This window comes from Rhinatrema bivittatum, chromosome 3 (assembly GCF_901001135.1).
Source record: "Rhinatrema bivittatum chromosome 3, aRhiBiv1.1, whole genome shotgun sequence".
In the NCBI taxonomy this organism is placed as follows: Eukaryota; Metazoa; Chordata; class Amphibia; order Gymnophiona; family Rhinatrematidae; genus Rhinatrema; species Rhinatrema bivittatum.
In genome coordinates, this window is record NC_042617.1 from 4,568,077 (window position 1) to 4,585,747 (window position 17,671).

The 17,671-nt window shown below is 49.1% G+C and overlaps 1 protein-coding gene across 2 annotated transcripts in view; it reads right to left on the bottom strand.

The window, feature by feature from the left end:
* The window catches only part of CRIP3 (cysteine rich protein 3), a 94,727-nt gene extending 81,910 nt beyond the window's left edge, over positions 1-12,817 (bottom strand). The window contains exon 1 of one of the 2 annotated variants that reach the window (XM_029592824.1): positions 12,611-12,817. In XM_029592824.1, the coding sequence (XP_029448684.1) occupies positions 12,611-12,653 (43 nt within the window). In that variant the 5' untranslated portion in view covers positions 12,654-12,817. The remainder of the gene's footprint in view (positions 1-12,610) is intronic. The other variant, XM_029592823.1, reaches the window with a different exon arrangement.
* Positions 12,818-17,671: the final 4,854 nt, after the last annotated feature.

Consider the following 17,671-nt stretch of genomic DNA (forward strand, 5'->3'; position numbering starts at 1 on the left):
ATGAAATATGATGGAGGACTATAAAATGAATGGACCAGTAAACATTAGGTTGTTTGCTCTTTCGAAAAGTACAAAGACCAAGGAACACACACGCAAGTTACTAAGTAATATATTTATTTATTTATTTATGAGTTTTATATATCATCGTTCCAAAATGAGATCACAACGGTTTACAAAATCAGTGTTCAGATTCTGGGTCAATATTCCCATAAGGGCGAATTTTTAAAGGGAATCGGGACTTACGTGCATGGCAGGGCCCTTCACACATTGCGTGCATTTTCAAAGGGGCCTGGCCACGTGCGTAAGTCCTGATACATACACAAGTGCCAGGCCCTGAAAAAAGGGGGCAGGCTGCTGTTTTGGGGAAGTTAGGATTAGGTTAGGGGTTGGGGTGAAGAGGGGAAGGAAGTAGAAAGAGTAGGGTTAGGGATAGGAAACTTCCCTCCCAGTACACTCCTTAATTGGAACAGCCCGGGAGGGAACTGGGAAAGGCCCGATTGCGTCACCGCACAGTTTACTAAAATTCACCCCACCCCACCCCCCCAATGCGTGCGGCCCACACATGCGGATTTTAAAATCCGGCATGCATGCGCATGTTATAAAATTGATGCGACCATGCGTGCGCGCTTCTTTTAAAAATCTACCCCTTTACGGGTCAGCATTCATGCAACAGAACAGTGCAGTGGCATATGCATAGAGGTCATATCATACCTGAAAGGGAGCCCGGACTGACGTGCCGCACATGCGCAGTAGAGAGCAGCTCTACTGCGCATGTGCGGGCAAGCATACGTGAAAAAAAAAAAACATGGCGGCAGCGAACGGCAGCTGCGGCGGCGGGCGGCGACTAGTAGCGAGGGACAGACTGAGTGAGAGGGACGGACTGAGTGAGAGGGAGGGAGGGACTGAGTGAGAGGGAGGGAGGGACTGAGTGAGAGGGAGGGAGTGAGAGGGAGGGACTGAGGGAGAGGGACTGAGTGGGAGGGGGTGGGGAAGAGTGAGGGGAGAGGGAGAATGAGGGAGAGGTGAGAGACAGGGATGTGAGTAAGTGGAAGGGTAAGAAGTTGTGGAGCAGAGAAAAAGGAAGTGGAGGAGGGCTGAGGGAGAGGGGGTGGGGAGTGACTGAGGGAAGGAGGCAGTGGGAGACAGAGGGTGAATAAGACTGAGTGGAGGGAAGGGGAGGAGTGAACGAGGGGAAGGGGGAGTGAGGGAGAAAAAGTGTAGGAGGGTGCTGTGTTCGAAAATGGACTGAAAAAAAAAATGTAATGTAGCCCGTTGTTACGGGCTTAAAGGCTAGTTTTTACATAATCAAGTTCATCACAATATTAAATACATATTCTAGATCGACACAATAATGAGTACGTACTAGGTTAACTAGGGTGCTATGATGGATTATAACCTGTAATTTTCAATTCGTTATCAGTCGTGTTATACTCAGTAAGTTGTCTTTTTACACTTTACAAATCAGTCAATACAAGCAAGTTTGCTTACCGTAAACAGTGTTTCCGTAGATAGCAGGATGAATTAGCCATGCTGTCTGGGAGCGCCTCGCGACCTGTCAGTAGGCGGAGTTTTCTCAGTTAGTACAGAGTTTTGAAGTCTGTACGGCTGCGCGGTGAGCTTCCTGCGAAATTGCCTTGTTACCTCAGTCTCTTGTTGCCAAGCGAGATGTACGTGGAAACGTTTTGGTAGAATCTGTAGGCTGTCTAGGGAGGTGGGAAGGGATCGCATGGCTAATTCATCCTGCTATCTACGGAAACACCGTTTACAGTAAGCAAACTTGCTTTCCCCCCCCATCAATAGCAGGGCTGAATTAGCCATGCTGCCTGGGAGTCCCAAGCTCCTGGGTTGTGTCCATATAATATGTTTTATGAGTTGAGGACACTACCCTTCAATAAAGGTAGACAGTCTTATTCATTATTTAGGGTTGACAGAACTGCCGAACCCAGAGTTGCATTGGAAGATGTTTGCTGTTCGATACGGTAGTGAGATGTGAAGGTATGAAGAGAAGCCAAGTTGCCGCTTTGCAGATATCCAGCAGCGTAATGTTTCTCAAATGCGCAACAGATGCTACTGTTGCGCGTATCTGGTGTGCTTTAGGTTTGTTGTTCAAAGTAAGAGAATGTTTATTGTAGCAGAATTGAATGCATTGGGACAACCAACTAGCAATGGTTCTCTTGGAGACAGGCTGACTTGGATTATTAGGGTTAAAGGAGAGGAACAGTTGTGATGGTCTGCCCTGAGATTGAGTCCTTTGTTTGTAATAAGCTAACGCTCTTTTACAGTCTAAAGAGTGCAGAAGCTTGTCTCGGTAATTATGATGAGGTTTAGGTTTGAAGATTGGCAGTGTAATTGACTGATTTATGTGGAAAGCAGATACTACCTTAGGAAGAAAAGTAGGATGAGGCCGATGAATGATTTTATTATGGTAAAAGTCTAAATAAGGGGAATAGTGAACCAAGACTTGTAGCTCACTTACTCTCCGTGCTGATGTGACGGCCACTAGGAATACCGTTTTCCATGTTAGGTATTTTATGTGGCATGAATTTAATGGTTTGAAAGGAGGCAGCATTAGCTGTTCAAGGATGATATTGAGATTCCATGGTATAGATGGCTTTGACACCAGCGACTTAGACTGTGGCGTCCCCTGATGAGAGCCATCTTCCCCCTCGGGGAGGCAGCTAGTGCAGAGCCCCTCCCACGACAGCAGACCCCCCTGCCGGCTGCATGACGAACAGGCCGCTGATCGCGGCATAGTGAGTCCCGGGGGGAAAAGGCAAGCGACGCGGGGAAATCCTCGGCGCCCGACTGACCAATGCACACGGACCACCCCCCCCCCCCCCCGACCCGGAGGAACCATCGGGGAATTGGACCTCCCGGCGGCCAGCGGCCCTGGGGAATGGCACGTCGCAGGACCGCGGATTGGCACCACTAACGTGCACCCCGGTGATCCGGCGCAGCCCACAGCAACGTTGAGTACAGCTAAACGAGGTGAGCCTGAAAGCAAGAAGACAAAAAAAAAAATTCACACACTTACCCCCAAAACCTGAAGGAAGGAAAGAAGGAAGGAAGGCAGAGGAAGGAAGACAAGGGAGCAGACCTGTCAGCAAGCCCTTCCACCTGCCCTACGAAATAAAGTCACTTTTTTTTTTTTTTTACTTGATCCCTCAGAGAACAGACAAAAAAGGTCTAGGAAACCTAAGCTCCTGTGCTGGGGACTTGTCAGTCCCCTGCTCACATCTGCTGGAGTCAGAAGATACTGAGGATTGAGGCAAGGGAGGTGAGGTTATATAGGACCTCCCCCTGAGCTTTTTGTTCTGACTCCATCTGCTGGACGGGGGGACATAACCCACCGTCTGGACTGATCCTGGTACGTACAGGGAACTGGAGATTAAAGGATGGTTAGAAATGGGAAGGCCATTATGAGAGCGGTGGAAAGCTGCAATGGCACTGATATGCACCCAAACTGAAGTAGATGCCAAACCAGCTACGTAAAGAGAGTGGAGGTACTCCAGGAGATGTGTTACTGTTGTAGAGTAAGGGTCCAGACTTTTTGGTTTGCACCATTCTAAGTAACGATGCCACTTCCCAGCATAGTTACGCCTGGTGGAAGGTTTTCTGGATGCAATGAAAATGTCCTCAAGTTGAGATGGAAGTCCAAGATTGTTTAATACGTGCCGTTCGACCTCCATGCAGTCAGATGGAGGATCGATGCATCGGATGAAGGAGGGATCCCCCTTCCTGAGTTAACAGTTGGGGATGGTTTTCCAGGAGAATCGGTGGGCGAATTGATAGTTGTATGAGATACGCATACCATGGCTGCCTTGGCCAGGATGGGGCTATGAGGATCACATCCGCTGCATCTCTGATGCATTTTTGTATTGTTTTGGATATTAGTGGAATGGGAGGGTAAGTGTAGAGTAGATGCTCCGTCCATGGGATGAGGAAAGCATCTGGAGCATAAAGAAGTTTGCTTAGGTAGATAGAGCAAAATGTCTGTGTTTGCCGGTTGCTCTCTGTGGCAAAGAGGTCTATGGTTGGAAAGCCCCACTGTTGGAATATGCTTGATGCCACGTCCCGATTCAAGGTCCATTTGTGTGGATGGAAAATTCTGCTGAGGCGATCTGCTGTTACATTGTCTAATCCGGGAAGGTAAGTCGCTTGTATCGAGACTTGGTTCGATATTGCCCAAGTCAGTATGCGAAGTGCCTCCTGACAGAGTATCCAGGAACCTGACCCTCCTTCCTTGTTTACATAGAACATGGCTACCTGTTGCCTGTGTATACTATGAGATGTTTTCCTCGAAGTTGAGAAGAAAAGGTTTGACGTGCTTTCCAAATGGCTCGAAGCTCCAGGAGATTGATCTGATAGTTGGTCTCCTGAAGAGACCAGCGACCTTGAGTTTTTAAGTCGTTTAAATGGGCTCCCCAGCCCTTTCTAGATGTATCAGTCGTGAGTGATTTGGTGAGGAGGCAACTGAAATGGTGCTCCAGAGGACAGGTGGCTGGTTTTTATGGCTGGTTTTTATCCACCATTGATTCTTGAGGCCCCATTGTAGGCGACGCATTTGCAGTCTTGTGTATGGGACGACATGGTTGGCTGTTGCCGTATGACCCAGCAGCTGAAGAATTTGGCATGCCGATGCATGCGGTTGATTGAATAGACGCTGAGCAAGAGAGGACAGAGTTTGAATCCTGTCTCGTGGTAGGTAAGTTCTCTGTTGCGCTGTATTGATGAGCGCCCCAATGAACTGGGGAGCCTGTGTTGGTTGCAGGTGGAACTTTTCATAATTGATTATAAATCCCAATGTCTGAAAACAATTGATTGTTTGGAACGCATGAGTCTTCAAGGCAGTCTGATCAGAGGCCAGTCGTCGAGATAGGGAAAAATCTTAGAGAGCTGTCTGAGATGAGCCACTACCACCGCTAAACATTTTGTGAATACCCTTGGGGCTGAGGAGAGGCCAAAAAGGTAGAAACTTGACTTGATAGTGGTTGTTCTGAACTTGGAAACAAAGGTAATGCCAGGAGGAAGGGTACATGGGAATATGCATCCTTCAGGAGCATAGCCAGTCGGGCTGTAGAAGAGGAAGAATACTCTTGAGCGAAGTCATCTTGAATTTTTCTTTCTGGATGTGGTGGTTGAGGTTCCACAAATCTAAGATTGGTCAAAGACCTCCAGACATTTTTGGAATGAGAAAATAGGGGGAGAAAAACCCCTTGATTTTTTTGATGAGATTGGGATTGTTTGAATTGAGTTCTGCAACTGTAGAGTGACTAACTGTTTCTGAAGGTCCCGGGAGTGGTTTGATGTATTCCTTAGAGAGGGAACTTGAGGGAGGGGTGGAAGAGTTAGAAAATTTAATTGGTAACCCTCTCTTATGGTGTTCAGTACCCAGAGATCTGAAGTAATCGCTTCCCAACTGGCATAAAAATGTTGAAGTCGGCCCTCTATATTGCGGTGGAGGTGGCTCAGGATAGCTCAAAAAGATAGTCTGTTTTGGAGGAGCTGCTGGAGTTTGTTTTTGAGTACGTGGTTGGCGCAGACATCCACGGGAGGGATGAGCCTGTGGTTAGTAATGCTGATGGGGTAATACTGCGTTCTATAAGTGTCGTATGGTTTGAAAGGTGCCCTTACATAAGGCCGCCTTCTGAATAAAGGGTAGAATCTTCTAGAAGAGGCAGAAGGGTCTGTCTGTGATGTCAAAGACTGAACGGCAGTATTCTGTTCTTTCAAAAGGGTAACAGTTTCCCCAAACTTATTACCAAAAAGATTGTCTCCAAGACAAGGTATATCAACCAACTTGTCATGGACATCGTCACGTATTGAACTGGCTCTCAACCATGCCATGCTGCTATTGCTGTAGCTGAGGATCTAGCAGAACATAAGAAATTGCCATGCTGGGTCAGACCAAGAGTCCATCAAGCCCAGCATCCTGTTTCCAACAGAGGCCAAAAAAGGAGAGAGAGAGGGAGTGACCCCAGGAGGCGGGCCATAGAGTGACAGCACAGGTGCTGACGTCAGACTCAGCTCGGGATGGCTTGAGTCTCATACAATAGGAGCGGCACTGCCCGAGGAGCGGGAGTGCCAAGTGAAGTACAGTCACTGTCATCACACGGGGTCCATAGAGAAGTTACACAAGAGGGTTCCTCGGTGGGAGGTCACGGCAATGGTCCGCAGAGCAGGGTACACTGGAGATCGAAGTAAATGTCGAAGACCTTCCTCCATGTCTGTAAATGGCTGTGGTAAGGAGTTATCCGAAGTTAGACATATGGGACATAATCTCTGGAGACATTCAAATAGATATTGGATTATGTAAAATTGATGGTGCTGGATTTTAGTGGCTAGCATGGACGAGTGGTACACCTTACGGCCGAAATCATCCATTGATTTATGGTCCTTGCCCGGTGGTGAATTTGCATGAAGTTTTGATCTTTTGATGCGTAGTAATGCAGATTCCACTACTACGGAGTTGTGGGGTAATAGCGTGGACTCGGTTCATGGAGTTTCGCATACGGTATTTTAAGTCCGTTTTCCTTGACGCAGCTGTGGTGGTAAAGGGTTTCTCCCACATCTTATGCCGAACAGCATCTAGTACCGCATGTGGTGTTAGAGCTGTGGGTTCTGGTGGCATTTCAACAATTTCTAGAATCCCTAGAACCTCTGCACGAGGGTCGGGAACCTTTCCCTTTTCAATATTTAATAGATATCCTACTTTCTCGAAGAACTTTGCGTAGGATAAATCTTCGGGAGGGGAATAAGGTTCTGGAAACCCCTCGGGAGGATCTGACGGGAATCCAGTAGATGAGGACGGCGACGACGTAGACCATTGTGAATGTGGAGAATCCGGTCGATCTGGGATTGGAGTCTGTTCTTCCAGCTGAGTTGGACGTAGAGGAATTGGTTTCACCGGAGAAGGTGGTGAAGATGGAATTGGAAGCTGAGGATGCGCGGCCTCCAGATCCTGGAAAAAAGTATTTAACGCCAATGAAATTTGTGACCGCTTTTGATGCGAGGCTATGCTATGAAGGTGCTGGAAATGGGTTGGAGGTGGAGGCAGTGTTTCTAGAAGCAAGTCCTCAGAAGGTCGGCGCGGTTCTGGGAGACGGGAGTGAATGAGGTCGACTAAGAGAAGACCAATCAGAATGAGAACCTTCTGCACTTGAAGAGTCGTGGTTAGAATGAGAGACCACTTCTACGTCAGAATCTGTTCGTGGGGATTCAGACGGCTGGAGATGTTTTGTTTCTGATGTCCTTTTGGCATGGTGTTGGCCTTGAATTGAAGATTGTGCAGAGGCAATTGTTGGAGCTTTAGATTGCGCCATGTTTGGAGCTGTGATGTTTGGAATGCTTTCTTTTTAAAACGTCACGATGTGATGCCCCATCTGGTGATACAGCTCTTCCTAATGCACTGTCTGATGCACCCTGCGCTGTGCTCCAATGCACCGTGCGTTGATGCGCCAATCTCTGCGCCGATGTGCCTCGGGCGCTTTGACTTCCCATGCTCCAAATGCTGCAGCATCGAGGAGCGGGAACAAGCAGGTACAGAGCCCTGTGACCCGAATGGCGCATGAAGGGACTTCTTCTTTAGAACAGTCGAGGCCTCAACATCCTTCAGCAGTCCTGGTGGTGGTACCAACCTGGCTGAAGCACCTTCCAGTGACACCGATCTTCTGGCTTGAGTTTTCTTCACTTTCCTCGCCGGGCCCGGCAAAGAGTGAGGAGATCTTAAGCACGCGATTTTTTCAGTACGTTGTCTTCGGGCCCGGGGCAACATCCGACCACAGTCTCGACATGAGGCTGGGTCGTGCTCCGGGCCCAAACAGATATAACAATAATTATGTCCATGTGTTATGGACATAATTTTCCCGCATTGACAGTATTTGAAGCCCGATGGCTTAGGAGCCATCACTGCCAAAAAAACGGGAAAAAAATTGAAAAATTGAGAAAAATTCTTCAGAAATGAGGAGAGAGAAAAAGCCCTGCGTGCAGTCCTGCTCACGGAAAAAAAAGAGACTGAGGTAAAACAGCAATTGCACGGGAACCTCACCGCGCAGCCGTACAGAGTTCAAAACTCTGTACTCTGAGAAAACTCCACCTAGTGACCCGGTCGCGACGCTCCCAGACAGCATGGCTAATTCAGCCTGCTATCGCTGGGAAATGTGGCTTGCCAGCCAAGTTGTTATGGTTTTGACGATAGTGCAGAATGCAGTGGTCCAGTTTATTTTCAACATACCACGGGGGTCTTTGATGAAGCCTTTTATTTTAAAATACTTCACTGGTTGCCAATTAGTGCTAGAGTACAGCTTCTAAGTTGTTAGCTACAATGCATACAGAAGTCTATGATGATTCACACAATTTAAGAAATAAGATTATGCATTATGTGCCCAGTCCAGAATCTGTAGTAATTCTATCAGCATTGGAATATAGTGTTGATTTTTTGATTGATACACTTAACAGGATGCATAAAACAAGGACTAGGGCATTTTCCACTGCTATGCCAGATATGTGGAATGGGTTACCAGTGGCAATCAGGGGTGAGTGAGTGTATCTGAAGTTTAGAAAACTACTGAAAGCAGAATTCTGTAAAGCTTTTGCAGAGAATGATTTACATAGAAACACAGAAATGATGGTAGAAAAGGACCATCCAGTGGTCCATCCAGTCTGCCCAGCAAGCTTATGGTAACATCAGCCTCGCCACACAGATCACCCTCCTACTTATCAGTATCCCAGACCAGTGTCAGGACCCTTGTTGGTTGCTGAGTCCAAGTCCCCATTATCTCTTGCCGTTGAAGCAGAGAGCAATGTTGGAGCTGCATCAAAAGTATCAGGCTTATTGGTTAAGGATAGAAACAGCCGCACCAGCAAGTCACCCCCATGCACTCTTTTCCTCACTTCCCATCCTCTGCCTTTATGGATCCACAGTGTTTATCCCATGACCCTTTGAAATCTTTCACTGTTTTGATCTTCACCACCTCCTCCGGAAGGGCATTCCAGGCATCCACCACCCTCTCCCTGAAGAAATACTTCCTGACGTTGGTTCTCAGTCATCTTCCCTGATTTCTTTCCAACAGAAAAGGTTTGTTGATTGTGCATCATTAAGACCTCTCAGGTATCTGAAGGTCTCTCCTATCTCCCCTGCTCCTCCTCTCTTCCAGGGTTTTCATATTTAGATCCTTCACCCTCTCAAGTCATTTGATAAAGACCCTCCACCATTTTGTTCGCCCTTCTCTGGACCGCCTCCATCCTGTCTCTGTCCCTTCAGAGATACAGTCTCCAGAACTGAACACAGTATTCCAGGTGAGGCCTCACCAAGGACCTGTACAAGGGGATTATCACTTCCCTTTTCTTACTCGATATTCCTCTCTCTATGCAGCCCAGCATTCTTCTGGCTGTAACTATTGCCTTGTCACATTGCTTTGCTATCTTCATATTGCTAGACACTGTCACCCCAAGGTCCCTCTCTTGCTCCATGTAAAACATCCCTTCACCCCCCATCACATACACCAGTTTTGGATTCCCACACCCCAGATGCAAGACTCTGCAGTTCTTGGCAGTGAATCCCAGCTGCCAAATCTTTGACCACTGATCAAGCTTCCTTAAATCACCTCTCATTCTCTCCACTCCTTCCGTTGCAGATCTTAGTATCACCCGCAAATAGACAAATTTTACCTTCTATCCCTTCCGCAATGTCGCTCACAAACATAATGAACAGAACCGGTCCCAACACCGATCCTTGTGGCGCTCCACTTAACACCATTCTCTTCCGAGCACAGAGTTACAGCGCAGAGCACAGAGTTACAGCACAGAGTTACAGCACAGAGTTACAGCGCGGAAGAAAAGAGAGAGAGTCTGTATCACGCAGGAAGAGCCATGCAGGCGCACAGACACAAAGCTCTGTGATGTATGAGAGAAGCTCCACCCAGGGCTGCCCGGAGGAAGTCCCAGACCAGCATGGCTAATTCAGCCTGCATTTCCATGGGAAAATGAGAGGTTAGCGAGGAGATGTAAGCGGGAGCAGGACCAGAGCACAGTAGGGATATCTCCCCCATCTACCTCCCCCCCCTCCTCCACTTACTGCAATTCAGATTCTCTCCCCCCTTGATCTCAGATCCTGTAACCTCCCTTCTCTCCAGATCCTGGAACTCACCCCCCAACATTTCTTACTCCCTTCCCCAATCCCAGATTCCTGATTTTCACCCTTTCCTTGATCTTTCCATCTCTCATCCACCCCATCCCCAGTACTCTCTCCCCTCCCCCATCCTCAGTCCTTTCCTTCTCATACTCCTCTCCCTATTCCCAATTCCCAGCCCTCTTTCCATAAGACTCCTCCCCATCCTGTCTTCTTTCCTTCTCATACTCCTCTCCCTATTCCCAGCCCTCTTTCCATAACAGACTCCTCCCCATCCTGTCTTCTTTCCTTCTCATACTCCTCTCCCTATTCCCAGCCCTCTTTCCATAACAGACTCCTCCCCATCCTGTCTTCTTTCCTTCTCATACTCCTCTCCCTATTCCCAGCCCTCTTTCCATAACAGACTCCTCCCCATCCTGTCTTCTTTCCTTCTCATACTCCTCTCCCTATTCCCAGCCCTCTTTCCATAACAGACTCCTCCCCATCCTGTCTTCTTTCCTTCTCATACTCCTCTCCCTATTCCCAGCCCTCTTTCCATCCCTGATCCTCCCCTTCTCTTCTGCTCATCCCTGAGATCACCTTCCTGTACTAATAGTTAAGATCCCTTTTCCTCACCCAATAAGTTATACATATACAAACAAGCTTTAAAAAGTACTTAATTTTTATAATAGGGAAGATGTAAAGGTTTTCCCAACGTGCTTCAGATTTTTTCCAGTTTCTGCAACAGAATCAATGCTTGAGCTGCTACAGCAAACTGCGGGACTCTCTCGTCTTTCATCTCCTGCTCACTGTTGTCTGACCTTACCCAGTGAGGGGGCAAGAACAGCAGCAGCAGTGCCTAGGGGGTAGCAAACCTCTAAATCCATCTCTGCAGCAATGGCAGGGGAGACCTGTGTGGGGCAGAAGAGAGGAATAGCCCTGGTGTCAGCTGGAAATGAACGAGCAGCAGGAGGAGCAGGAGGCTGGCACTGAGAGGAGCCGGCAGCCTCTGCCTCGACCTGCGCGGCCCAATGAAAGGAGAGAGTTGTGGGGGTCCAGTGCAGCCTGTACAAGTGAGGTAGAGGGCAAACCTGAGGGAAGGGAGGAGAGCGCTAGAGTCTCACTAGAAAGGGGCTGACAGAAGAGCAGAGGTGGAGAGAGAGAATAGGAAGAAAGGGAGCTCTGTCAATCCTGGAGGGGCGCACACAGAGGGGCGGATTTTAAGAGCCCTGCTCGCCGGTGAGCCTATTTTACATAGGCTCACTGGCGCGCGCAGACCCCGGGACTCGCGTAAGTCCCGGGGTTCTCCGAGGGGGGCGTGTCGGGGGCGGGCCCGGTCGTCACGGCCTTTAGGGGGCGTGTCGACAGCGTTTTGGGGCGGGTCCGGGGGCGTGCTTACGGCCCGGGGCAGTCCAGGGGCGTGGCCGCACCCTCCGTACCCGCCCCCAGGTCGCATCCCGGCGCGCAAGAGGCCTGCTGGCGCGCTGGGATTTACGCCTCCCTCTGGGAGGCAAAATTGTTACTGAAAGATGGACTCCAAACTCTTTTTGTATAACTTTTTCCCATTATGAATTTAGTAGATACGCGCGGAGCCGCGCGTATCTACTAAAATCCAGCGTACTTTTGCTTGCGCCTGATGCGCCAGCAAAAGTACGCCTATTCCCGGTATTTGAAAATCTACCCCAGAGAAACTAGAGAAGCTCTGCTGGGGGAGGGGGGGCAGCATGAGCTGGGGAAGGTTTCAAGCCTTGGGGGGGGGGCTTCCTGGGGGGGGGAAGAGGGACATAAAGGGAGGAGGTTGAGTCTGGTGCGGCAGGGAGAGAAATCTGTTGAAGGAAAGGGAGAGGCAGTAGCAAGTGAACCGGGAGACTGACTCAAAGGGGAAGAAAGATCAAGCATGGAGTAAGGAAGAGAGAGCTGGGGAGGGTCGCTGAGCCTGGAGAAAGGGACAGCAATGTGAAGGGGGCCAGGATTCATAATGGGAAAAAGTTATACAAAAAGAGTATGGAGTCCATCTTTCAGTAACAATTTTGTTCTGCACCGCACTAGGAAATAATAATTACTCTGCGGCAGTGCTGCTGCTGCTTTATGTGCAGGGGGTGCCTGCAGGAGGATTTCCAGGCGCCGCCGCCGTCCTGCATGCAGGGATTGCAGGGTTTCCCAGGCGCTCTGTGGCTGCAGGCGCCCCTGTCTGGGCCATTTTACCGCTGACTTTACAACCGCAATTACTTTCCAGGAACAAGTGACATTTTAATGTGCAATGCTTTTTAAAGTTTGACTAGAAAGATTTTGCTATGATGACATTCCTTCAAAATCGTCCCAGAAAATAAATTCCCATTTTGCCTTTGGATGGGAGATTTCCCCCTCCCCCTCCCCCACTTAAGAGTTACATCAAGCGGGAGCCTGCAGAGCCCGCAGAACTCTCGCGCCGCATCTCCCCAGCATCACAGCCCGAAGAGCCGTTATCAAAGCGGCTTCTTACCCGCCGTGACCAAGACTCACCGAAATAGACGGGGCCCCGACAGCGGGGACAGGAGGCGCTCATGGCCGGGAGACGGCAAGCAGCAGCTGCAGCAGAGCGCGAAGACAGCGAGCAACACCGACCATTGCGCGCGCCCAGCCTGCGGCACGTGCCCTTACGCGAGCCTCCTGCGCGCGAGCCCAGCCTGCGGCACGTGCCCTTACGCGAGCCTCCCGCGCGCGAGCCCAGCCTGCGGCACGTGCCCTTACGCGAGCCTCCCGCGCGCGAGCCCAGCCTGCGGCACGTGCCCTTACGCGAGCCTCCCGCGCGCGCCCTGCAGGCGGCACTGCCCTTACATGAGGAGGGTACAGACCCCAATGTGGTTGGGAGGAGGGTGAGGGGCGAGAAGGAGAAAGGAGTAATGATTTCACGGGGTTTGGGACGGTGGGGAGAAGGCTACTTAACGATTGTAGGGGTAGATGGGGGATGGGTGGTTCTGAAGGAGAGTGTAGGGAGTTCTTGGCATATTTAACGAGAGAGTTGCTACTTGGGTAGGTTTCTTGTGTTTGCTTTCCCGGATGGGATATCATTTCTTTGTGCTCTTACGCAATGGATACCTTTCAGTTTGTATCCTGAGATGGTAAAGGTGTTAACCCTACCCCCCCTTTTAAAAGGCCGATATTTCAGGAGGTCCAAAGACTGAAGGCTGGGTAATCTATAGAAAAAGGATAAGGGTTTGCTGAGGTGGAGGAAGAACTAGAAGGATGGGAGAAAACAAGAGATGTGGGCCAAACTAAAAGCAGCAAGTACTGAAGCGACTAATCTATATGTTAGAAAAGTAAAGAAAAGCAAGAAGAGAATGAAACCTGTGTGGTTCACAAAGGAGGTGGCTGATAAAATAAAAGTTAAAAGAACAGCATTTAAGAAATATAAAAGATCCCAAAGGGAGGATCACAAAGAAGAATATCTGGTGGAACTGAAGGAGACAAGGAAAGTAATCAAGAAAGTGAAAAGGCAAGCGGAAGAAAGGATTGCCAAAGAGGTAAAGCGAGGTGACCAAAACATTTTTCAGATACATCAGTGAAAGGAGAAAAGTCCAAAGTGGTAAAGTGAAATTGAAAGGTGAAAAGGATCAATGTGTGGAGAGAGACGAAGAAATAGCAGAAATATTAAACGAATACTTCAGTTCTGTGTCACTAAAGAGGACCCTGGAGAAGGACCGACGCTAGTTAACAAGAAACTGGAGGGGAATGGAGTAGATGAAACTCCGTTTACAGTAGAGAATGTATGGGAAGAGCTGGGGAAACTGAAAGTGGGCAAAGCCATGGGGCCTGATGAGGTTCATCCCAGGATACTGAGGGAGCTCAGAGATGTGCTGGCGGGTCCACTTTCTGACCTGTTCAATAGATCCCTAGAAACTGGAGTGGTGCCGAGTGATTGGGGAAGAGTGGTGGTGATCCTGCTTCAAAAGAGTGGGAGCAGAGAGGAGGCTGGAAACTACAGGCTGCTTAGCATCACCTCGGTGGTGGGAAAAGTAATGGGGAGACTGCTGAAGGAAAGGATAGTGAACTATCTACAAGCAGCTGAATTGCTGGACCAGAAGCAGCATGGTTTCACCATAGGAAGGTCACGTCAGACAAATCTGATCGACTTTTTTGATTGGGTAACTAAGGAATTGGATCGAGGAAGAGCGTTTAATGTCATCCTCTTGGATTTTAGCAAAGCTTTTGATACGGTCCCACACAGGAGGCTACTGAATAAAATGAGAAGCTTGGGAGTGAGTGCCAAGGTGGTGGCCTGGATAGCAAACTGGTTGAAGGACAGAAGACAATGTGTGATGGTAAATGGAACTTACTCGTAAAAGAGAGCGGTGATGAGCGGAGTGCCGCAAGGGTCGGTGTTGGGACCGGTCCTGTTCAATATCTTCATGAGCGACATCGCGGATGGGATAGAAGGTAAGGTTTGTCTATTTGCGGATGATACTAAGATCTGCAACAGTATGGACACGCTGGAAGGAGAGAGACCTTGGGGTGATAGTTCTAACGATCTAAAGTCGGCGAAACAATATAACAAGGCGATAGCTAAAGCCAGAAGAATGCTGGGCTGCATAGAGAGAGGAATATCGAGTAAGAAAAGGGAAATGATTATCCCCTTGTACAGGTGCTTGGTGAAGCCTCACCTGGAGTACTCTGCTCAGTTCTGGAGACCGTATCTCCGAAGGGACAGAGACAGGATGGAGGCGGTCCAGAGAAGGGCGACCAAAAAGGTGTATGGTCTTTCTCGAATGACTTATGAGGAGAGATTGAAGAAACTAAATATGTACTCCCTGGAGGAAAGGAGGAGCAGAGGTGATATGATACAGACTTTCAGATACTTGAAAAGTTTTAATGATCCAAAGTCAACGACAAACCTTTTCCATTACAAAAAAATCAGCAGAACCAGAGGTCACAATTTAAAACTCCAGGGAGGAAGACTCAGAACCAATGTCAGGAAGTATTTCTTCACGGAGAGGGTGGTGGATGCCTGGAACGCCCTTCCGAAGGAAGTGGTGAAGACCAGAACTGTGAAAGATTTCAAAGGGGCGTGGGATAAATACTGTGGATCCATAAAGTCTTGAGGATGTGAATGAAGAGAAGAGGCATGGGGGTGGCTTGCGGGAATGATGGCTACTACCTAGTGATTAATACCCTTATTCAATAAACATACACACGGTTAATGCGACTCCAACATTGCTCTATGCTTCAACGGCAAGAGGAAATGTGGGACAAAGGATTTGCATTCACAAATAAGCGTGGGAGTAGCTTGCTTGTTGCGGCGGTTACTACCCCAAACCAAAAAAGCCTGATACTTCATTTTGAATATATATACAGCGCAGCTCACTGCTTCAACGGCAGGGGGGAATGAAGATAAGAGGATTTACTGTTGCGTCCATCAGTGCTAGACGGCTTCGCCCCGTTTGCCTCATGTTGTTTACGGCTCCTCCCGAATCCCTAGGAAAAATGGCTGCTGCCGCATCTACAAGCCGACCTCTCCAGTGTCCCCGGAATGGCTATGGTGCTGCCTCCCGCCATGCTCCTCCCAAGGGCCTACTAGGGTGCGCATGCGCACGCCATCCATGTCTTTATTCTAGCTATGGCGCAACCTCGGGGACGTTCCCCTCTACTGACGTCATCCGGATATATAGCCTGTACTATGTTGCTAGCTCGTTGAGTTAGCAAGGACTTGGTCTCAGCCGGTCCAAGCTACTCTGCCGTTTCCTTGCTGCCGCTGGAAGCTCTCTCTCTGCTCTTTAGGGTATTGCTAACCTGGGTACCTGCTCCTTGAGGGCCTGCTCTCCCTGCCTTGGTACCGCTACCAACTTCTTCAACCTGGTGGAATCGCATATTAAAAGCAACCATCTTGTGAGTAATCTATCAGTCTATCTCATCCACAGTACTGCCTTGCTGGGAAATCCACACCAGAATCCCCCTTTACCAACGGGGTGAGAAGGGTCCCCTCTGCCGAAGGTCCTGAGACTGCTATATTCAGACTACCTCACTACTGCCACCTCTGGTGGCACACTACAAGCTTTTAAATAAAAGAACTAAACTTTGTGTTTGTGCGTCTGCGTTTAGACCAGTACTACAGCGCCTCACAGGGCTCCTTCCCGTGGGCGTGGTCATCAGCCTCAGTACACAGGAATCCACCAAACACCGCTTAACCATAACAGATTGCTAACTCCATAGATTCAGCTCAGCTCACCGCATTGCAGGCCATTCCAGGCCTGGCCCAGCGAATCTGCGAACAGCAGAGTGCGCTGGAGAGTTTGACTACAGCATTTAACTTGCTGCACACACAGGTGAATTTACCCACCACTACAGGTAAAGAAGCTACACTGTCTGAAGTGACAGTCAAGACTATTGTACCTCTATCTGCTCCTACACGCTTCTCGGGGGAGGTTTGGAGATGCAGAGGTTTTATTAATCAGTGTTGCATGCACTTCTCCCTGCAACCTAGCCATTTCCCCACAGCTTATGCCAAGACCACCTATATCTTGGTCTTACCTGGACGGAAGAGCGTTGACTTGGGCCTCTTCGCTGTGGGACAGCGAGGATCCTATTCTACATGACATTGAAGGATTCTTTGAGCTGTTCAGATCAGTTTTTGATGACCCTGCCGGTATACTACTGCAGGATCTTCTTTGGTTCACCTGAAGCAAGGTAACAAACCCTTGGCTGACTTCACTATTGAATTCAAGACACTGGCGTCTGAATTACACTGGGACCCTAAATGCCTGAGTACCCTCTTCTTTGAAGGACTGAACTCTCATCTGAAGGATGAGCTTGCTTCTTGTGAAATGCCTGAGACCTTGTGAAATGCCTGAGACTAGTGAAGTTGGCAATAAGGATTAATCGTCGACTTCGTGACAAGGTTCAAGAGACCAAGACTCCCAGAAGACCAGTTCAGGGTGAAACTCGAGTTAAGTCCACACCCAGGTCTGTTCCTCCGGTTCCAGTAACTGGCAAAGAAGAACCAATGCAATTAGGCCGCAGCCATCTGTCAGCTAAAGAGAAAAGAACCAGGAAGAAACTGGGGCTGTGCATGTACTGTGGACAAGCTGGCCATGCTGTTCAAACATGCCCTATATGTCCGGGAAACTGGCAGATCTAAGTCCTGCGGGAGGACTCTTCTTAGGTCTTACTGCCTGTTGAGTCCATCGCTGCTCGACGCCCTCACTCCGCCCTCCTTACCACTGTGGCGACTCCCTCCGGGCCTGATGGACAGGTTACTGCCGCGGCGTCTTCTTGCCGTCTTCCTCCGGTGTCCCCGGAGCGGCACAACGCTGTGGATCCGCCATGTTCCTGATGACATAGGGCGTGCGCGTGCTCCGAAATATGTACCAGCAAGGGCGCAAACCTCAGGGGCGTCCCCCTGAACTGATGTCATCCGCTTCCAATATAAAAGGTCTCAGTATTTGCTAACTAATTGAGTTAGCAAGGATTCGTCCAAGCTACTCTGCCTCCTCGGACTTACCAGGGGTACCCACTCCTCGGGGGCCTCGCTCTTTTCTTTATTTCAGATTGCCGATAGGAACCGGTACTCGCTCCTCGAGGGCCCATGTC